This window comes from Sitodiplosis mosellana, unplaced genomic scaffold (assembly GCF_009176505.1).
Source record: "Sitodiplosis mosellana isolate CC-2019 unplaced genomic scaffold, AAFC_SMos_1.0 Smas_scaffold_6226, whole genome shotgun sequence".
Classification (NCBI taxonomy): Eukaryota; Metazoa; Arthropoda; class Insecta; order Diptera; family Cecidomyiidae; genus Sitodiplosis; species Sitodiplosis mosellana.
This window is the reverse complement of record NW_022601467.1, coordinates 17,591,598-17,615,390: the sequence shown is the minus strand read 5'-3', so window position 1 is coordinate 17,615,390 and position 23,793 is coordinate 17,591,598. Positions and strand designations below refer to the sequence as shown.

The 23,793-nt window shown below is 37.0% G+C and overlaps 1 protein-coding gene across 1 annotated transcript; it reads right to left on the bottom strand.

The window, feature by feature from the left end:
* Nucleotides 1-184: 184 nt before the first annotated feature.
* Nucleotides 185-21,988, bottom strand: LOC129577829 (transcription factor cwo). Its single transcript, XM_055465504.1, has 4 exons — nt 17,217-21,988; nt 3,212-3,335; nt 2,781-3,102; nt 185-2,624 (listed from the first exon to the last, which is right to left on the bottom strand). The coding sequence occupies exons 1-4, from the start codon at nt 17,270-17,272 to the stop codon at nt 1,609-1,611; spliced, it is 1,518 nt and encodes a 505-aa protein (XP_055321479.1). The 5' UTR covers nt 17,273-21,988; the 3' UTR covers nt 185-1,608.
* Nucleotides 21,989-23,793: the final 1,805 nt, after the last annotated feature.

Genomic DNA, 23,793 nt, shown 5'->3' with positions numbered 1-23,793 from the left:
TACGTGACTTCGATCACACGATCCATGAGTCTGTATTTACTTTATCATGCTCAATCCAAACAGAAAAAAAAGAACAATTCAATCGACGCTGGGAAATCGAATTTAAATATTTCCTCATCAATTACAAACGATTTGCTAAGGATTTTGCAAACGCCCGAAAAATGAAAATAAAACGCACCGAAAATTTGTTTTTTTTTTGTTGGTTTTACACTTACATATTTTATTTACATTTCAACGTTTATATAGAATACATTGTTTTGAGGAGGAAAGGAAAGTAAAGTATTGCTGCAGCAATACAAACACGTCTGTCAATCGCAATATTCTTTTTTCCTTCAAATTTTCTGTTAACAATGAGAAAATCAAACGAAAAAAAAAATATTGATAATTAAATGAAAACATTCAGTTCTTATGGCAGCATCAGTCTAAGTATTCATTTACAAATCACTTATTTTATAATTGGTACACCATTACGAATATATAAAAAAAAATGAAGTTGTTATGCAAGACTTGAAAATGATTGGAACGAAAGAAAAAGTATATACTCGATTTGCCTACCGAAATGAAACGAAAAAAAAAATTCAAGCTATTTGCAAAATGATGGGCAATGAAACTAAACTCAAAGTGGTCTTGGCGAAAGAAACAAAGAAAAATTGCACAAAAACAACGAATCTGTGTGATCGAGAAAAAAATATGGCTTATATCAATTTTTTTTTTTGTTTCCTGCGTGTGTATGTGTTTTTTTTTTCATTTTGTTGCCATTTATTATGAAAATATTGGTCTAACAAACTATCCGCTCGATATTTCTTCTTCTTTTTTTTCTACAACTTTATTTCCTCTGTATCTCATTAAATTTCGTATCAAAAATTACTAATTTTTTTTTTACTTCTTTTCTACTGATTCGCGCTCTGTTCATATCATCAATTCCCTTTTCCTCGTAGATCGTTTATCAGTCGATTTTATTAAATAATTAAATGGTAGAATTGTTTCTCTATTTTTTCTTTCATCATCATATCATTATTATTGTTTACTTGTTTCTTTTTTTCTTCTCTTTAGTAATTTGTGCATCCACCTACTCTCATTGACATAATAATTGCTATAGAGTTCGTTTACATTGTGTGGTTATCTTTTTCTGCTACTTCTTCTTTTTTTCTATAAAACCTTTTAATTTACTCGCCGAAATTGAGGATCTTAAAGTATGAAATGTGTGTAACGGGTTTTTTTGAGCATCAATTTTCATTAGATTGTTGTGAATGATGGGAGCTGCTCCTAACTGAAAAGCATGTATTCCAACTCAATGAATGTCGATTAAATATGTCGTACAAACGGACATAGTTTGCATTAAATGATGTGATACAACTGAGTTCAGCGAGTTAACATTGTGATTTTTTTTTAGCTGGAATACTGCATATCCCTGTTCCATGACACAACAAACTTTTTTTCCGATAATTTTGATAATTTGGATTCATAAAATAGCTGTTTTTTTTTTCTTCAATAAATTTTTTTCCTTTTCTTTTTAATTTGATAGAATACGTTCTTTTGTTTAATAATAATTTTGATAAATTTTTTTTTCTCTTTGTTTTTTTTTCTTCTTTTTTTTGCCATTTATCTTTACCACCCATTGCATACTAAACTATCACCTTTCGAGCGACCACTGTTGCACACGGCATTCGTCAGTTTGGGTCGCGTCGTTGGTGGTGTAAAGTTAACTGAAATGGTGACTGAATGGCACGGCGGCATCTGCGCGCAATTTTTTCCTATTAAATCGAAACCATCTAAGTACGGTACGAGCGTTTCATAATCAACACTGAGTGGCACATAATGTCGGCCCTGCGAATGTAATGCAAATATTGGAACTGGATTGTGTGGAAAACGGGCCGTTGTATTGTTGGTGGCATTATTATTTGGTTTCGGGAACATTTGATAGCCATTGGTTAGCGGTTCGGATTTGAATTCGGTAATACCGTTGGTGGTTGGTTTTGTTTCGTCACAGCTACTGCACTCGTTGGCAAAATCATAGAATTTGGCTTTTTTGGCATGCGGCCCAGCCGACGTTTCGTCCAATGCGCCATTTTTTTCATTGATTGTTTGCCCATTTTCGTGTACCAAATTAATTGCCGTCGTATCATCGCCACTGTGATGATGATCACCATGATGATCACCATGATGATGTTCACCGTCATGATGGCTATTGTTGTCCTGTGAAAATCGCTGTTGGATATAATTCTTGAATTTATAATTATTATGATGCTCATGATCCGGATGCGATGATTCAGACAATTTGCGTACACGAACCGATTGCGTTGTACTATCGGTTTTTTCATTCGATATTTCCGTATCAGCGTGTACGGATGATGCACGTGACGAATCAAAATCATGATTACTCGTGTCCAAATGCACAATTGGCGGTGCGGTCGACGTTATAACGGCCGCCTGTTGCGGTTGATTTGAGCGGAAGCTCAGATCCTTAACATCGTTGTGATCATTGCTGTTGCTGTGCTCCATATCGGTCAATAGCATGTTTCGTAATTGATTCATTGGAGCTGCATTGTGATACACATTTGTCGGTGGGCTGCCGCTCGATGCACTCACCGAATCAGCATTGTTGTTTTGTTTGCAAAAGTCAGCTGCAGAGAAGATGAAAGAAAAAAAAAACGTAAAAATTGAAGAAATTTGATTTGATTTCATAATCCAAAAATGCATGTGCGATACGTGAATTTTAAAATGTTCAATCAATTCCATTAAAAAAATAATCAATCAAATGGCTGGTTTTTTTTATTTACCTTTCATGAAATCATTGGAATGCTCCTTTAAATGGTCCATTAGTTGGAAGCAGATATCGCGATGTGTGTTGTACAAGAAATTGGCCGCTTGCTGTAGACATTCGTCGTAGCCCATTCGATAGACGTTTTCTTTGTGCAAACACTCCTGATTCTGCAGCTGTTTCATGTAACGTATCGACATTTCGATGATTTCCGTTTTTTCGATACGGCCGCGACCCTTGCGTTGAAATTGCGGCGGAATCAAACGTGACAAATCTGCCAAACAAGAGTTCATACGATCACGTCGTCGCTTTTCAATGATACGATGCGACAGTGGATCTTGCTATAGCGTAAAAAAATGGAAATTAAATTGATTATAAAAATGGAATGCGAATAAATATGATAAGAGTTTGTGTGTTATATGAACTGGGGTCATTTTAATTTTCACTTACACGGGACGGTTTATTTCGTCTACCCGGTGCAAAGTCGGCATCATCTTCGCTGTAATTGGCGCTATTTGTGGAGAAATTCAAACCATTGTCTCCGCAGTACGAAAATCCAGGCAAAGCGGCATCACTGTAACGACAAAGATTGAAAATTCAAACCAATTGATTAGTCGATTGAATAAATAGTGAAAGCTGAATTACATGATAGATTCAGTTGATTTCAACTCAGACGCAAGAGGAAAAATCACACAGAGCGAAGGAGAGAGAAAGAGAGAGAGAGAAAATTCTCGCCTTTTGTTGTTCAATGTTATGATGTTTTCGAATGGTTTTTGGACCCCAACGAAAATTGATAATGCACTTCAAAATAAGGCTAAAGATCAAGTTACGTTCGGTATGTCATTTGTCTAAGTCACAAAATGACGAACGCAGATCAAACATTTCAAAATATTTATGAAAAATATTCGCAGCACGAGCGATACGTCAAAAAAAAAGTTGCCGATTTTGTTCGCATAATGTTGAAAAATGATATCAGTGACCAATTAAAACCAATGAGGCTATATTTGTTTTTTTTTTCTTCTGTCATTTCACTGTGCTATGGTCGTGCTGTGCAAAATGGTACGCGCTCGCAAAAAAAAAATTGTTGCAACATTTTTTGGTGTTATCAAATCGTGTCATGCGAACTCAGTTGCCGTCTCGTACGATCACATTAGCAATTGTTTCGTCTTGTTTTTTTATTTCGCCTTCGATGCGCGACACAGACACACACGCAAATAAAAGGAGTAAAACTTCAAATGATGTTAATCTTCGGTTGGCTGTGTGTCTGATTGGGATTCGCGAATGAATTTCAACGAAAAAAAAACAACAACAACGAAATAATAATAATAATCTGTGGGCCGCCAATGCTCCATATGATGACCACATAACGAAAAAATAGAATGTATTGTCAGTTTATCAACTGCGCGACATGTTCGGTAAATACGTAAAACTCAATACGATCGATAGCAATATGACCAAACAGCGTTTCGTTTGAATTGAACACACTCATACACACACACGAAGGAAGAAGAAAAAATAAAAACGATAATAAAATAAAGACAACCATGAACTCTTTAAGTGGCCATATCCACGTTTCTGTTTACTCATTCAATCGTTCACACTTTGCGAAATGTTGTTTTTCCCTGCGCGCTCAGTCCTGCTGTTTTTCTGTTATCGTCGTCAACGTCGTAGTCGTCACTGCATTCACAATCGAGAGCAAGAGCGAGAGGGGAACAGAAGAAGAAGAAGAAGAAGAAGAAGAAGAACAAGTAAGAAAAATAAAATCGCAGAGAATCGAATCTTTTATGACAAATAAATATTTGGCTGGCTTTGAGATGGCATCTGCTTTTAAAAGTAGACTACAATCAATTTCCGATGATCGATAAATAGCCAGACAAAATAACTAACAAAAAAAAGAAATTAACAAGTCATATCCAATTGATAGATCAACTATATATCATTCGATGATTCGATACAATCGTTTATTTGGCTTTATTGATCCAAAATTTCAGGTTATTAATTCAATAGAGGTCGACCGAAAAGCTCTTTGACAGAGAGACATACCAAAAAAAAAAATAAACACACTGTTTACCTAAACATGAACGTGACTCGAACATTTCAATTTTAATGCGAGCGAATGCGCGATAATTCACTCCTTCTTCTTCTTATCCTTCTGTTGTGTCGGAGTCGCTTTTCTTTGTTTTGATTAAAGTTTCAATTATTCAAATTTGATTAGCACACAATAAAATGCTCCGCATTTACCCAACAATTCAAGAAAATGTTTAAATAAAGGGGGGTAAAGTGGTTGAACAGCACGACGACGTCGATGACGCTAAACAACGATTCAAGTCGGATAACAATAATTACAATAATGTTTATGTGAACATGGAGGAAAGAGTGAGAGCGCAAATGGCACCTTTGCTGTATAATGGAAATTGCCTGACACTGGCATCGATACACGTACTTCGAACGTGATTTATTTTTTTTGGCTATTTTTAGAAATTCGATTTTATTTTCTTGGATTTATTTTTAATTCATTTCTCTCGATGAATTAATTTGCGCAATCAACAACACAGGCATGCAAGCAAGCAGGCAGGCAGGCAGGCAGGCTGGCAGGCAACAGAGCCCAATTGTTCGGTGAAGCATTTTTAGTTGTTCGAGCTAAAAATGTGAATCTTTGTTTTGTTGTTTGATTTTCAATAGATTGTTCTTGGCTGTGTATGTGTTTTTTCTTATTATTTTTCATTGATTTTGACTCTCACTTTAGATGTGCGCTTGAGATTGCATAAACACGTCCACGTGTATGTGTGTGCGCAATGCGATGGCATGTGATGTGATATAGGGATTCATTTATCCCGTTGAACTTTAGCGTGTTCTATTCATCATGCATTCAACATCATCACGCATTCAACTTCCGTGCTAGATTGTGTCGAGTTGGTTGTTCAAAGAAAAACGAGAGTACCCTCTCGCCTCACGTGAGGGTACATTTGCATGAAATGATAAATAAATAAATAAATATCAGCGACGTATATATTCAGCAGTTGGGTCGGGTGCTGGTCAATGAAATTCAATGAGGTTTTTTTTTGTTTCGTTTCCATTTTATCAGCGCTTATCGGCCACCTCGGCTGGTGAAGGATTTAATGAACTTAGCGCTAGAATCGAGGCGCAATTGGTTTTGTAATTCACTTGAACCACAAAAAAAACAACAACTATTAGAGAGCGAGAACTGCGAAATTGTCGAGATTCCATGAACGAGATTGGAAAATATACATGTATAGGGCGAAAACAATGTGAACCTAGTTGAGCAATCGTCGTCGACGTCGACAACGTCATAGTCGTCTATTTGCTCACACATGCGAAACAAAAGCGCTTCATTTCTGGCAAACACACATTTTTCGAGATGAAACGAACAAAAGAGCCAAGAATCCAGACACCACATCTTTCCAATTTAACTATAAAATAGTCAGTACCAAGTTTTTATCATTGCAGTAAATGAGCCGCTGTGTGTGTGTGTGTTGTGGATGTGTGGAAACAAACACGACATTTACGCAAGTGAAACCAATAAGTCGTCAGTAATGAGCAACAAGTGCTGACGAAGTGCCAAAAAATGTGATGGAAGATAAAAACAGACGCACAAAATTACGACGAATGGCTCTACGCAATACTGCCTCCAAGAAAAATGACGAACACAAAGGACAACAACAACAAAAAGCCGAAATAGAAAGAAAAACATGATGATGACGACGACGACGACAATAACTTGAGAAAATACGACAATAGTAGCGGCGGCGGCGGCACTAAGTGACAATGCATCGATATCACAGATATGAAACGAGTACAATGATTGAACATCTTGTTTACGAAGGCAACAAAGATATATTTATTCGAAAATTCAAAAAATTGAATTATTTATCGTACAAGTGTAAGCTCAAATCGTCGACGCGTGCATGCACACAACAATTGAACGGCCAACGAAACGAAAATGAAAAGCAATGAAAAAATGATAGGAAAAAGAAGAAGAACGTCGACGACAGAACAGAAATGAATAAAAAAAAATTGATGAGATTTGTCGCGTACAACCTCACAAGTGGTTTCAACAATTTCGCCCAGCATATACACATATATAGGCGATGAGATTGTTTATCACCTCGAATGCGCGAGACCGTGCGCGCGCTCACACACTGTCACACACAATATCTGTAATCGATGTGAGGTCTGGCTATGGTGATTTAACAAGCCAAGTCAACACACGTCATCCATTATCTCTCATTCTCGAATATTTATGGAAAATCAACAATAAAAATACTTAATTATAAACATCACGTGTCATTATCATATGGATGTGTGTGCGCGGCTCGCGAGCGAGTGAGCGTATCATGTCTGTATATAATTGAATGTGTTTATTTCGCTTACTCTCTCTCTCTCTCTCTTGCTCGCTCGCTCTGGGGTTTTCGCGCTTGGTAACAAAACAACATTTGCATCTGAGTCACACGCTTTTCGAGTGCTTTTTGATTGTAAACATCTATTTCCAAACGATTACGATGACCTGAATGCTCCTGTTTCGTTGCATGCTCATTGTTTCCGGAACGAAAGCACCAACCAACCGTATTCTCTTCTCTTTTTTTTCTCACTGTATACATATGCAAGTATTTTGTTTTTTTCGTGTCTGTGTATTTGCTTGTCATATGCTCACACACTCTTTCTCTCTCTCTCTCTCTGAATAGAATTGTGTGCTGGATGACATTATTACCGAGTCATTTCAAGTGGTATGGATCACTATCTATCTATCTATCCATCCATTTTCATGTACATGTATAATGTGAAAAGTTTCGGCACAAAGCGAAACTTCTCAAAGACAAATTGTCAAACGAACGAATGAAATACAACGTATTTGATGCGATAAGATGAGTCAAAATATATGCGCTTTGTTTGAATTGAATGAACGAATCGAAATAAAAGAAGGGAAAAAAACTGCTCGCCACACTCAATGTTTCAATTGATTTTGAATGGCAAAATATGCAGCAATGATAGATTAATGCTATGCGATTACAGACAGGAGACATCCGCTTATCGCTTTTCGACTCTGAATTTTTCAAACAAAATCAACACCCAACAAAACGACACTTTGCACTTACGCATACACATACACACGATCACTAATTGCCATGCACGGCATGTGTGTGTGTGTATGTACTGTGTGTGTACTTTACGAATGCTTTCGGCTTTCGATCGAATCTATAAAAAGCATGTTCATGTGTGTTTTGTACAGTGAGCCATGTATTCCGATTTTATACAATTTCGTCTAATTCCTGCTTTTTATATATGTTTATTTTTGTTTATGTTATATGAGTTTGTCGTGTTTTGTTTTTCCCCATCATCGATTCACCGTTCTAATTTTGTTAAAATTTTATGGAATTTCCATGTTTTTGCTGTTTTCTTGCGGTTGATTATTCAAACGAAATATAATAAAATTGTATTGAAATTGAAAGCTTTTTATAGCCGAAAAAGTAAATAAGTGGAAATTGAAGCAAAAAAAACGAGAACTAATTGATTGGTGTCCAAAAGGAAACAAAAAATAATAATGAGTTCATGAGTGTGCGGTATTTTTATGCTGCATCGCATTTACGATTTTGAAATTGTCGCAGCGATTTGCATTCAACGCCGCTGTGACCGGCAATGCGAAAAATTGACAGGCGATTAGCCAATTTTTGCGTACATACCAACCAATACCGTTTTATTTGTTGTTGTTATTGCTTTTTTCGGTTTGGTAAAACCGAAACGTGACCGGCAATGTGCCAGCGTCTAAATTGTTTGCATTGTTTTTGTATTTTTCATGTTTTTTACCCAAATTATTTTTATACATCATGTATAATGTAATATATTATAGAGGGTTTGGCATGCTTTTCCTTTCAAAACGACAAACACACTCACACACGCGGCAACAACGAAAAAAAATTCTCTCGATCGAAAGCACATTTTGACATTTAAAATATTTTAGATTGAGTTTAGTGGGTCAGTTCGTCTTCATTTGCTGTTACGCTGTTTGAATGAATTTAAAAATCACCGAAATTCAAAACAAACTGCCACTAAAAATAGTATTTAATCATATGCATAGCCGGCATGGAATCCATTCCAATGAAATTATTATTATTATTATTTATTGGCACCGCCAAATACTGGCTGTTTAGAAAGGTAGTTTACATTATTTTAGACAAATAAAATTTAGTTTGTTTTTTTTTGTATGTATAGTTTACAGTAGTCATATTTTAGTTCGAGTTTGAGTTTAGTTTGAATCGAATAGGTAAGAATCTAGGGGGAAAGAACTGAGTAAATGAAAATATAAATATCGTAAATAATCGCATATTCTACCGAGTTTGGATCAATAGGCGTCAATGCGTGTCAATGCGCTGAATAACTAGCTGCGAATGCATGCAAATATGGTCAATAAAATGTGCGTATTTGCAACTGTCATTCCTGCTCGCCACGAACGAGACGAAGCAACAGAAGAAAACAACAACAATAACACTACGGAATGCAGTGCAAATGCCTGTGAATATTTGTCAATACGTGTCAATGAAGTAAATATACCAATAGTTCTTTCCCCCTAGGTAAGAATTAGGATTTGTAAATGTGTAGGATTTATCTAAATAAATTTAAATAAACAGATAAATAGATGTAGACAAATAAATAATATGAAAAACAATCAATAAGGTAACTTGAAAAAAAAGTGTCGGAAGACTAGGATCATTTAAGCATTTTCAATTTAAAATCGTTATTCGATAAGGTTAATTCTTGTATGACATGTTTTTGTTTGTATATTCGCTGCTGTGTGGTTTCGATTCTTTTTTTGGTGTATGATTTGTGAAATTTCGACTTCGCTCTTTGGTTTGTGTTTCGAAATAATCAAAATTGACCCGAACGGCAAAGAAAATTGTGAGTGAGTGAGCTTTGGATAGCAGAAAATCGAAGCTCATCAAAACCAATTGTTTGTGGAAACTTTTTTTTTCATTTCATTCTCTTTTTCCGTCCGTTTCATAAGGTTTTCATATTTTCACATTAGCCAACTCATTCTCTCTCTCTCTCTCTCGATCTCCCTCGCTATTTTATTGTGTGTATAAAGTTCTTTGTCTCTCTTTCACTCGCTTGTTTTCGCTCTCCGTGGTATAATTTTCTGAGAATGAGAACGCAATCGCGTCTTCACAAAGAGACTTCACAAAGAATTGGATTCGTTGAACCGGATATTGCAAAAAAAAAAAAAAAAATTGCAACAGCTTAGCCGGCGAAATGAAATTAATCCGAATCGTTGAACCTCATTTCGAATTACAACAACAACAGCAACAGAAAAAATAGTCAAAGCATTCATTTGATGACAATAAAGCACGAATAGCAGCAAGAAAAATCAATTAAATACGGTATTTTGTGGGGTAAATGTCTTCTAAGTATTAAACTATTTTCTAGAATGTCACTGAAACAATTGAATCGGTTCGAAAGAGGGACAGAAAAAAAAACGGCAACATAAACGGTGTCGTTGAGTTCAATCAATACGGGCACCGTTCAAAATCAATAAGCCACACAAACCGATGGAAAAAAGTGTTCGTAACCATTTTCGTTGATGAATGATTCACTTGCAAGTATTTTTCATAAACGGCACGTGCCCTCTCACATGAAATTCACACTCTCATTTCGAACGATCAAACGGCCGGACGACCGAACGGCAGCTAGAGCCTCTGTTTGTCGAACGTCGCCCGCAAAATCAGCACACATGCAAATATCTAGTGATTTGTCGACTAAGATAAAAATATACTCTTTCTGTCGCAGTGAATATTCGCTTGCACTCTCATTTCGCTTGCAAATCGTTGAAAGACAGACAGACAGAGAGAGAGAGAGAGAGAGAGAGAGAGAGAAAGAGAGAGAGAGAGAGAGAGAGAGAGAGAGAGAGAGAGAGAAAGCGAGTGAGCGAGCAGTCAATGGTTTCATGAAATTTATCACAAATAGTTGTGAATAAAAAAAACAAAGAAAAAAATACATAACGGATTAAACATAAACAATTTTTGACTTTTGTCCGCTTTGTTTGGCGTTGCGTTCGTTCGGCTAATCAACATTTTCAAACGGGTGTTCACTTTGATTGTTGAAATTGTTGTCGCAAAAATGGTTTCATTCAACGAATCAGTGTGCAGCGCAGTATGTTTTTGTTTGTTTGTTAGATAGAACGTGTCAACCAGCGGCAGCACGGAGAAGTCATTTGCATGAATAGTAAATTAAACATTCGACGGGGAAAAACATGCTATTTGAGAATAATTTCGAAAATGCTAATGAAAGCAAGCAAACAAGCTAGCAAGCAAATTCATTTGGATCTATATTAAGCCACACTCGACTCTTGTTCGGGTTTCTGTGCACCTTTTATAATAATATGCCGAGTATGGATGTGTGTGTGTGTGTTGTTATAGTTGGCGCTGAAACATCATCAAAAAGCCAACATTATAAGTGAAACAATAAATATCTCGTCGCATTCATTCTCGATTTCGTTATCTCTTTTTCGCTGTCACTGCCTGGCGTTCGCTTTTCCACTTTCTTTCTCTGTTTTATTCGTGACGAACAAGCAAACATAGTTTTTGCTTATAAGCACAGCAAAAAGCAACAGACAAAAAGAGAAAAAAAGGAGAAGAAAGAAGAAGAAAAACACGCACACCGAACGCGCCGATAAGAAACTGAACGGTGTATAAACGCGAGCAAGCATGTGGGTGCATTGAATAAAGTGATTTCATACAATTACATATTTCGTTTCGTTTTTTTTTATGTACGAGCAACGGCAAGCAATTGGCCTTGGTTGATCTTTTGCGTCACGTTTCTATCACGCGATTTATTCTTGTCATCGTGGTCGATGTTGTGACATTTTATGTCGACGTTCAAGACTTGTGTTGAATCCAAAACAGAAACAAAAACCGCACAAATCTCAGTTTCCTCCAACTGCTTTTTTTTCGGTCTGTTCAAATATGCGATCTGGCATAACATTTCGGGGAATTCTTGTCGGATTGCACTGTCAATGTGACATGACAATAAAAAAAAACATCGCGCGACCGGTGCCACTAGTTTATGGTCGGTATTTGTGCTGTTGTTGTTGTTGTTTGCACGGAATACGTGGTTAATTGTCAGTATTGCGCATTCAAACCGAATATAAAACGGAGTATGTGTACTGTTCAATGGGCGAGGTGCGACAGCAAAAAATAGACGTGACGTGTTTATTGACACATCGGCTATTTTTATGCTTTGTTTCCCGTCAACTATTTCGTTTTTGCTCCAGCGTAAAGGAGAGCTGCGCTCGCGACAAATATGACGCAATTACTAAATACCTCTATCGCTCAGGTAGAGAATTTTTGCTGTTTTGTTGACGAAATGGACAGGAGAAAAAAACGCACATTCATCCATCAAATGATCGTAAACATGTTTTAATTGAGGCATTGATATTTGAATGATAAATCATGTGAGAGATGGTCGCAATCAGGATTTTCAATTCACACGGAATGTGTGCTTTTCACAATTGAAAAACGAATCGTATGAGAGCCGGAACAGCACCTTGCGATCCGTTTAAAAATGTTTTTTTTTTGTTTTTGTTTCGTTTTGTTTTCAAAACGAGTGATTGAGCACAGAGTTGTGGGGGGGGGTCTATGTGATTCATACAAATTCAGAATTCGAAAAAAGTGGCTTTTCTTCGATCAATATCGTAGGCAAATCACATTCTATTTTATTCTTGATTTGAAATACAACCTACCTACCCAATTGGATGTGTCATAAGAATGCTGAAAATAGTTTTTCAACCGTGCTTTTCTTCTTCTTCTTCTTTTTCGCTCTGCTATTACTCTTCTCGCGAAATTGCTCTATCTCATTTCCGTTGCGATTGTAAACGAAGCGCAAATAATGAAAATAAAAATGAAAAGAAGAATCTCGAAAATTCAATGGTGGATAGAAATGAATGTTAATTCAACAAGCATATCATGAGTAACGTGTTTTGGCGAGTTCACGTGGAGGGAAACGTGCGGATTCGCCTTTTCGACACACACACACACTCACGGACTCGTACAAACCCGTGCAATATTATTTCATGCACCCGAGTAAATACCCATAAAATGTATTTATTTTTTGTTTCTCCTCTCTCTCTCTCTCCCTCTCTCTCTCTCTCTCTCTCTGACGCTTATTTTAATATTTTATTTTTTTATCACGTTTTTTTTAACGCTGATAATGAATATGCGGCAAGTATTCGGTTTATTCATTTATATAAATGACACGGAGCCGGAAAAGAATGATTCGAAACATTTTATATATTTTTTTTTCTGCGCTTGTCTTCGCAACAAAATCGGCTTTTTTCCATTCTGTCTCGACGGCGCACTGTGTGGTGTAAGTAAGTGTTTTTTTCTCTTCTACGTGCATTGTTGCCATTCGAATTGCCATTCATATGGCACTCGCATTTGCATATTTCGCAAGAATTGTTGATTTTCCATCGAACGGTTTGCAGGCGTCATTGTTAATCACCACTGTGAGTATGTGGTTTTTTTGTCATTTTCGTTTCTTTCGCATTAATTTAATGAAAGGCAGCAAAGAGATACACACAACCGAAAAAAAAGAGGCGACTGAAACAAAAATAGGGAATGCTTGATGAAGTACATATTATATGCAGGTATAATAGAGTGTGTGTCGCTCGCTAAAATATGCAAATGTAATATAATAGATATGTCAAATGTGATACACGGTATGTGTGTGTGTGTGTGTGCAAAAATGAAAACGAACGGGCCAACGGTAACACACTGAATGAAAGAGTTACACACTGACGGTGTGCTCTCGGGGTGTTGAGAAATCATTGCGAGAGGAGCAAGTGATTGAATGAGCGGCACGAGAACGCGTTTGTGGCACCAAACCGAATTCAAAAATACCATTAGTGCATTGTCTTGTATCTGTGTGTGGGGGCTATTGACGTAATTTGGCAACACCAAGACAACAGCACCGAATAGAAGAGAGAAAAACACACACAAACACACCGACTTTTATCATTTAAATACCGCTTTTTTCAAGCTCACACACAATAAGATATCTATCTCGGGCGAGATTTGATCGGACGACTCGGGTACCGTGCGGTTGTTGTTTTTTTTTTCTCCTGTTGCCGCAAAACAAAATTCCAACGGAATGAATCTATTTTCATTAAGTGAGTATTGCTTGATGATGATGATGATTTCGGACACATTTATTTCGGTTGTTTTGTTGTTGTTGTGTGTCTCTATTTATCTTTTTCTTTGCTTTTTATCTGTTGCTTCTCTGGATTTGTGAGCGCGCGCACGCGCGCACGCTCACTCGCCCCATTTGTTTAGACTCCCATTGACAAACGCACAATATACATTTTATTTCTGGTTAAATGCGAAAATAGAATCCTGTTTGTAACGATATTCGCTTCCAAATTCACGTGATTTTTATTGCCGTTATTGCTTTGACTGTTTTATTTCGATATTACAGCTCTTTTTTTTTTCTTCTCTGTGTCGCTTCTTCTTTTTTTTTCGTTGGCGTTTTTGGTTCGTATCGATCCGCATGCCATTTTAAATGAAAACGAGTAGTGGCACGACGAACGGGTTTAAACGTGTCGCACACTTGACAACACAAAACAAATGATGAAATTTCAATGTTGATGCATTATCAGGGGACAAATTGAACATTGTGCGAACCGATATTGAGTAGTAATGAGAATAAGATTGATTTTTTTTTCTTCTGGAAGACAGAAAAAAAAAGAAAGAGGACATAGTCACTCGGAACCGTTGAGTTATCATTGAGCACAACGATTGCATTATCTATCGATTATCAAAACAATACACGTAAAGTCATACTTTTAACACATCTATCTCATGGTAACAGTACCTACGAACTCATAATGTTCGTTTTTAATGATTCTGCATGTGTGTTTTTTCCCCCAATCTTTTTGAATTTTTTCCTTTGCTGTTTGTTTTTGTTTTTGGCTTGTTCAAATCTTTAATTAGATGACTAGATAAAAACGAGATTTATCATAGAGTTCGAAGTATGCATACGCAAATTTTTCGAACCGGAGACGAGTTCTTGTCACATACCAAAGCATGCTTCGTTCTCTTTTTATTTCGTTTCAAAAGCGACAAAATTCAAATTTATCATTTTTCGAAATCACACTCGCCCGATGCGAATCGTGAATAAATATTATGGTCTGTCTGAATCGATGTATAAAAATATACCTAAAATTTGAATGGAATATTATTTGTGTTTCATCATGGTGTTGCTCGGACTTGAAACACAACTCTATTTTTAGACAAATATTTGTCGATGACTTTTTTCTACTTCTTATTTTTTTTATTCGCTTCGACTTCTTAATAAATTTTTTGTTGGTTTCGATCGGTTTGCATTATGTTGCAGTTGTTGTTTATGTTATTCTATATAATATAAAACACGTTTGATGATAATAATAATTGAACACGAAAATTGTTTGAAAGCCCCCCAACGATAAGGCGAAACAAATGTGTTTATGTATTGGAATGGAAGAAAGAAAAAACGAACGAACGAAGAAGAAAAAACTCGCAGAAAGCCCACCGAAGTTCAAGAATGTAATTGAAAATATCGTGCAATCAAAATGCCACCATATCACGTCAAGTATGCTTCAAACTTGTTGATCGAATCCCATAAAGTCAAATCAAATTCTCAGATAACTTTAATTATAATTCAGATCAGATTATAATTCTATAACACCGCATAACATTATTATTTTTTTGTGTGTCGTGGATTTCATTTGTCAAGAGTATGGTCTGAGTGGAGAAACACCGACCGAGAGAGAGAGAGAGAGAGAGGGGGGGGAGGTAAAAATATGGTCGCGATAATTATTAATGTGTATTTGCCGATTCTAAAAGTAGTTAGCGTTTTAATTTGAGCATATGCTTTAGCTAAATTTAGCAAAATAACCGTAAAAAAGCCACGCAACAAATCGGATTTTTAATCAAGTATGGAAATTGCGATCACTACAATTTTTTTTGTTCATATTCGCTCTCTCGCCAGCGCTCACTCTCTCTCTCCCGACTGCATGTAGTTTTAGTTATTTTTATTAACATTTCTTATCGCCAAAGTGAACTTCATGCTAATCGATCACGTGTCGGCATTTGAAAATTATTGAGAAGTGTGATTACGAAACCGCTGAAATGGCACATCTGAAACAGAAATAATTTTGAATTGTTCATATACGGCTTGGCGTCTTTTCTTCTTTAATATGATGAGGCAAGCGTTTCGAGCGAATTGAACATGTTTGCTCTGTACTCGACTGATAAAAAGAAAACACAAAATATAAATTCACATTGAATTTTTTTCGGCTAGGAATATTGCAGCCATTTTGAGTTTGCGATTTGTGATACGTATTCACAATAATCGATCGATGTGTGGTCGAAAAACGTTGAAATTTGTCGCGAGCTTTTTGTCGCTTTTCCATTTAATTGCCCCTCTTCATAACTGTGATTAAGTAGATTCTCCTGCTGTTTGTTCGTTCGTACGGTCGGTCGTTCGTCTCGCACGTTTATCGTGGCCATAAGCCAATTGGAAGAAAATAAGTAGAGGAAAAAACCGAATCAAGTGGACAACAGCTTTACAAAACTGAATTATATACAGTTGTGTGTCACTTATATTAATTTTTTTTCCTTCTTCAATTCATTTGCTATATTTTAATCGGAGTCACGTCCTTAACAGTACGATCGTACAGCATTTTTATGACGGCTCAATTTTTTTTTCTTCTGTGCCTTTTTTTCCGTTCGCTATTTGTTGCTCACATATTATATTATACATACTGCTCTGTTCACGATTCTTCACATCGTTTCGATAATCATATGTACGTAGAAAAAAAAGCAATGAGGAACAACAAGTGAAAATGAAGTAATGATTGTGCGATTGTGTGACGGAAAAACAACTTGAAACTGGTTTCACTCTCAGCTCAATATATTTCGTACTTTTTAACTGTTTGTTGCTTTTCGCGCATAAATTTTATATAAATATAGAAAATGAAGAGAAAAAAAATTTAGTCTCAATAAAAATCGTATATTTAGTGGACGTGTGATTCGGTGTATCGTTCACACACAAAACCGAACATACGCACGCATGGTGCTCGTATTTATGCGAAATATGGAGTTGTGTGTATATGCATAGGAAGCCCTGATCTCTTTCTCATATTTTTCCAAACAAATTCGTCAGAAAAAAAATTGAGATACCGTGTGTGTCATTCATTGATTTTTGGCAAAGTTAAGTGTGTCTCAAGTGATCTTAACGTCATTGGTTTGATGCACATGCATCTCTTTCTATAGAGAAACTATGGAAGAGAGGGGCCAAGCCGTTGGTAAGAGACAAGCAAAAGCATAGAAAATATCTGTGCACCGGTTGCGTGTCGGCGATTGGCGTCTTCATTGATACACGTATATGATTGACAAAATTGGGGCACACTCACCTCTCGTACTTGACTTGATGCGCTATATGATTGTTCTGTTCCCAAATTGGCTCCATGGCTGCTGATACTGTAGCTGCCGCTGCTAAAGATGCCTGCCAAAGCAACTGAAAATCGCTTTCGTTGGGATATCGAATGCCTCTCTGCTGTGCCTCTCGCTTCGGTACGCGATGAAACGGAATGTTGAATGTTCGATGTTCACACACAGAGTACAATGTGAATGCGGCGGCAATGAGGAGCGCACACAAGACGAGTGGAAGCTAACAAAAGAATAGCTGTGCTGCTGTTGCTACTGCTGCTACTGCTATCTAGAGCGATATGTGTATTGGGTGAGCAATTGACGCAACAAGTCGCTGAAGGTCTCGCTTCTCTCGGTTAGATGTTTTGATGGCGTAACAGAACAGCAAACTAGACACGTTTGAATTCTAGATTTTCTACTGTTTATGATGTCCTGTTGTGTGTTTGCTGCTGTTGCTGCTGCTGGTGGATTTTGTTGTTGGGGCTGCCTTTGCTGCTACCGATACCATGCGATTCGATAAATAAGATGTTGAACTTTCCGCAATGCGATTGCTGCTTCGATTTTCGAACGACGAAATTTCGTATTGTTAACGACGAGTCGAATTGAATGGTTGCCTGGTATGAATAAGAGATTGATGAACGAAGTATACACCTCCCGAAAAAAACACACTCAGTTCAATATGGCAGCAAAATTGGTCCAAAAAAATTGTTCGCACGTAATTGGTTGTGCAGCTGGAATTATATCTCTTTCTTTTTCTTCTGAAATGTCGAATTCGCTCTTGACGACGACTTTCTTCGATTTGCGAGCGATGTGTGTACACCGGTGATGCGACCGTAGCTGTAGTTTGCCTTGTGAAACTTTTTGTTTATTCTATGATTCCGTCCTCTTCTCACTCACCCACATGCACAAAATAGCAACAACAACCGATTTATGTGTGTGTGTGTTTTTTTTCCCTCAATTTTCTCTCCGTATCTTTCACTCGCCGCTAACACTTTCCTCCTTTCCGTCTCTATCGACCTCTTGCTCGGCTCTCTTCCTCTCTCGCTCGTTTGTTCTCTCTCTCTCTCTCTCTCTCTCTCTCACCTCTTCCTTCCTTTCTTTATTTTTATTCTCTTCGTTAATTTTTGTTTTTAATCAAATGGAACGAAAAATTACAAATGAAAACGAAAAATATGATTTTTCGTTGCTAAGTGTGAAGCGCACCAAATTGCGAATACTTCAAATTTTGCACGTTTGATAGACTGTACCCAATAAGATATTCCAAACGGAACAGTAATGTGTGTAACGAGGTTTTCGATAAAATAACACAACACAATTTTTGTAATAAAACACTTGTGGCTTACACATTAAATTTACTAAAAGTGTTCAAGTAAAAAAAGAGAAAAACACTGTTTCACTCGCTCGGCCAATTTCTTCGTTTGCAAAACAACCAGCACTTCGTTTACGTAGTCGCAATGTCTGTGACGACGATTTGAAATATGGTATCAATATGTATCGCGCGTTCAATTCAAATGCTCTTCCGCAACAGACAAATCGGATGAATTGTTTGCTTTATTCTCTATCTCGTTCTCTATCTCAAACGCACCCAATGCTATTTGGTCCTGAATGTCACTGTACGACGATCACAGTTATTTTATTATGTATTTCGTTGATGAATTCACAAAAAATTTAAACATATTATTTATGTGTCGTGTTCACAAATGTGTGTTGTCAAAAATCAATAAGTTTGATGGTGCTTGCTTCTAATTTGCTGTTTTTTTTCGATTCACATTCAAATCAACGTCGATAATTGAAGAGACGATGACAGCCAAATAAAAAAGCGAACACGATGAAATGCACACACTTCAATGTGTGTTATGGGTAAATTATCTGATATATTACGCACTTTTATTACCACTTTATTTTGGATCGATGTGAAAATCAATTTACACAATGGGCCGTTGAATTGACTATTTTAACTGACTGTCACATAAATTTGGCGTTTATTTTTAGAAAATGTTCCAGTCTTTTCGATTGAATGACACAGATTCGGTTTATTTGGTTTTTGAATAACTTTTTACATTAGGTCGTGTTTATTTTGTTTTTGTTTCTTTTTTGTGTGTGTGTCGTTTTGTACGTCACACCGGTAACTGCGGGTACTTGGATTCTTCTACTAGAAATGCGCTTAGATTTATACGTATTTGCATGAACAAATAAAAAATCACTTTTGTTTTTATTTTTATTTTGTTTTGTCTGATTTTCTTCTTCTTCTTCTTCTTCTTATTCAAATCGGTGGCTTAATTAATTTTATCTGCTTCGTCGATTTGCACAAATTCATTTCTTTCACTACTGGAATTAGTTTGTGTGCTGTTGTTTTTTTTCTCTTTCGTCAGCTTCGGTAAAAAGAAAAACAAAACGTCGATTTAACAATAGCGTGTGTGATTGCGAAGTTTTCACTTGATTATCTTGAAGTAAACTGATTGCGACTGTTGGCTCTGTAGACAGATACACACACACACATACACTATCACAAGCACTCACGACGGAGGAGAATTGGATTGAATTGTTGTTGATTAAGATCGGCAATTATTGAGTTGTTTCCATTTGCAAAGCGCTAAGTGCAGTTATTTTGGTTCTTATAGCCCAGTAGAGTGCGATGCGATTGTAATTTATAAATGTAATGCATACACAAATGTTATCGAGCGAATGCGCGCACGAGAGCGATATTCAACCGAATGACACACACCGTGTAGCGAAGAGCGAGAACAACAAATTAATAACCGAATATATACTACGGCGAGCCGCCCGAGACAGACAAGCGAACCAAACAAATGAATGAACCGAATGAACGAACGAACGAAACGAAACACAATTTTTTTTTAAGTTCCTGTGTGCGCGTCTATTTGTATGCTGTAGCCAATGTGACTGATAAGTAACAGTTATAATAGGAGAAGTTACTAAACCATATGCGGCCACCACTAGCGAAATAGCTGCTCTGTCGGTCTATGGCAAAATACACATCGATTTTCGATTTGAATTCGATGAAATTCAAAGCTTGATTGAATGGCGATGATGTTGTTGTTGTTGATGATGATAATGATGACAGCAACAATGATAACGACGACGTCGACGTCTACGAAAAAGAATTACACAAATATATCATCGATATATTGTCAAACTCAAACTGATCGAAAAATTGCTGAGACGAAAAATCAAATCAATTTGACTTTTGTGTGACAGTTTGAGGAACTCAAGTGTGTATTGTATGCGGTTGTTGGGTTTTTCCGATTGGATTTTCTTCCTTTCTGCTCTGATGATGTGTTGATTACGTTACTTTTACTCTTTATTATCTCGTTGCACTGTTTTATCGCTGACGATGTTTATATTCCTGTCTTTCTCTCTTACTCTCTTACTCTCTCGCTCTCTTTTTCTCTCTATTCGTACTATATCGCCTGCTGCGTTCTTATGAATGGATTGCTCTCCCGATTCAAAATGATGATGATGATAAATAAAAAAAAAACACACACGACAAAACAGCTGTTTTCACCGTGAAATTGTCGTTCTAGTTATGTATGCGACAAAAAATTTATTCCACCAATTGAAAATCAATTGTAGCAAATAATCGGTCTCGGTCTTTCGATTTGGAATTTACTAGTAAAAAAAATCTGACTAAAATAGCTACAGAGCTCGTTTAATAACGACTTTTAACTGTCTTAGACAACGATGTGCGGAGTACTAAATGTGAACGGATATATGAAATAAATGTAAGCGACAATGACGACGACCACGACGACTATGATGTGAATATATACACAACAATAAAAATAAATCTGACACATTAAATGGAAATATTTGCCATGTCGTTGTATATATGCTGAAAGCACAACCGAACACAGTGTTCGGTGTTCACACTGTACAGCTGAACAGTCAACATCATCGAACGCAGTTTTTTCTTCTTCTTTCTTTCCTATGTGTATGATATCGCCCACAGAACGGCGGCCAACAGCAGTTGTGGAGCACTGTACGGTGCGCTGTCTTTTATTGTGTATGCTCGAGTCGAGTTCACGTGAACACAACACTCTTACCACAGAGCGTACGATATACACAGTGTGTATTGAGTATATTGGCGCTGATATTGTTGTGAGTGAATGAAGAGCGAGCGAGAGAAAGAGAGAGAAACTGCTATGGCTGACGATGTGTCACGCACTTGTAGTAGTAAATAAATCAGAGCACCGAACAATCGGCATGATGGGTTAGTTCGTTCGACTTTGAACAAACGATTCCCATTCGGCGTTGAACGAGTCGAAGCTATGTATCAATGGCCGAACAACCGATAAGTATTCGACACGCTCATAAACGGTTTGCACATTCAAACGGATAATACGTCATCGCCTCTCATACACATGGACCGCTTCTATTTTTGAAAACAAACACGCACCGCACAGTAGAACGACTGGCATGAATGAGTGTGCGACACACACAGCACATTGGGTGTGTTTAATCCCGAACCGCATACACACCGTACACACAATTCAATTGAAATTGAACCGAGTTTTGGGTCCATATGGACACATTGTGATAAGGAGCATTGCCAGAGCCATGGCAAACAAAAAATATTGTCAATTCAAGTATTTATACTGTATGGTTGCCATTGGTACGACCAACAACAAAAAATCCCATTTCAGGTTCGGCACTGATGTTTGCCATCGATACCGCTTGCCTATCTTTCTTTCACGCTCTCAAGCTCATTCTCTGCCTCTCTCCGCCTGATTTTGATTGCGGTAAGTGATTCTTTTGGAAAATTTTGGTCTCACCGACCCGAAATATAAATGTACCGAAAACTGTTTGTTTGACCGAATTATTCATATTTTTTTTGTGTTTGTTGGGTTGTGTGTGCGCGCTCGGTATCGTTTGACGTAAGTTCAGGCCACATTGCGTTAAATGTGTGTTTAGTTGTGTCGATACCACACCGTAAAACGTGCTGATGTCTGAAATATTTGGTGAGGTTCTCGGTATCGATGTACAGCAACGCATTCAATTAGCCGAGATCACGAGAGTATATATACATTATACACATTTGGATGTATATACAAATTAGAGTCGAGGCTCATGTTTAAATGGGCATTCGAAATGAGACAAAAACAAAAGTGTTTTGGGATAATGACGAAGATGACGATATTTAGATTCGGTTTTTATCTTGTTTTGGTTAATGAGCGCCTCTGTATAGCCAAAACGAGCATATCGTACGAGCGAATGAACAATGATATATGACATGACGGAAAGAACACGATCGAACCAACGCGAAACGCATACACATATCGGTAAATTGTATGCAAACCAAAGAGAGAGAGAGAGAGAGAGCAGAGAGACACACACAATCAATTCCGCACATACACACACACACACACACGGATTCCCATCGTTTGTTTTTGTTTTTTTTTCTGTTTGTTTTATTTTTATTTTGGTTGGAGAGTTATCACCACATTCAAAAACCTTCGATAATTTTCACATGAAAGTGGTGTGACTTACATAGAATACACAATTTTTTTTCGTTGGCCATATTGTTCTCATTTACTTGAATGCTCTGCTTGAGCACATCCAAAGAGCAATCATCGACGACAACAACCACGACGGCGACGATGACGACAAAATTTGAAACAATGTAAATAAAATGTTCATTTGAATTTTTGATAACTGCAAATGGAGCATTCGAATGCCGATAATAATTGACGCTAAGTGCGACCAATCAACCGGTTTGTTATTTTTCGTTTTCTTCGTTCTTTTTATTTCGATTCGTTCTTCAAACAAAACTCCAAGTCATTTATTGTCGAAAGACCCACTTGAATATCTATGATACATATGATATGTATTCAGTTTAATAAGTCAAAAACTTGTTCATCGTCATCGTAAAAATAGTAGTAGTGAACACAACAACAACAACAACAACAAAGAATCCGAGAAATAGTACCGAAAACGACGAAATCGAAACAAACAAAGTGCGAAAGCGAATACGAAGGAAAGCAATAGAAAAATAAAAAGGAAAAACAAAGACAGAAAAAAAACCCACCACACTTGATTTTGTTTGAATATTAGCAATAAGTCATTCAATGGCATTGTGTACTCCATTTGGGAGCGGACCGTGCTCACGTATATCGCTAATGTGAGAGGAACAGATTATAATCATGAAATTTGACGTCATGCGTCACGTGATTGGGTTATGCTTGTCTGATTTCCAGTCACGTGCGCGACTTTTAATAATTCACTTTTTTTCTCCTTCTCTCTCTCTCTCTCTCTATCTCTCCCTCTCTCTATCTCACGCTCTGTGTGTGCAAGACATTGGTGACATTGTGTGTGGCTGTACATGTGTTTAACATGCATTGTGCGCATTTATTTGTGTGCCCCATTAAAATATTCCTGGATACAAACATTTTGCAGAGAAAATTTTCCATCGCAAATGTGTGCATGGTAACTCAATCGGCTGCGGGAAAACTCATTTATTAATTTAAGCTGTTCACATGCAGGAAAAACAGAAAGAGAAATAGAAACTCACAGAGAGAAAGGAAAGAAAAATTTTATTTTCCG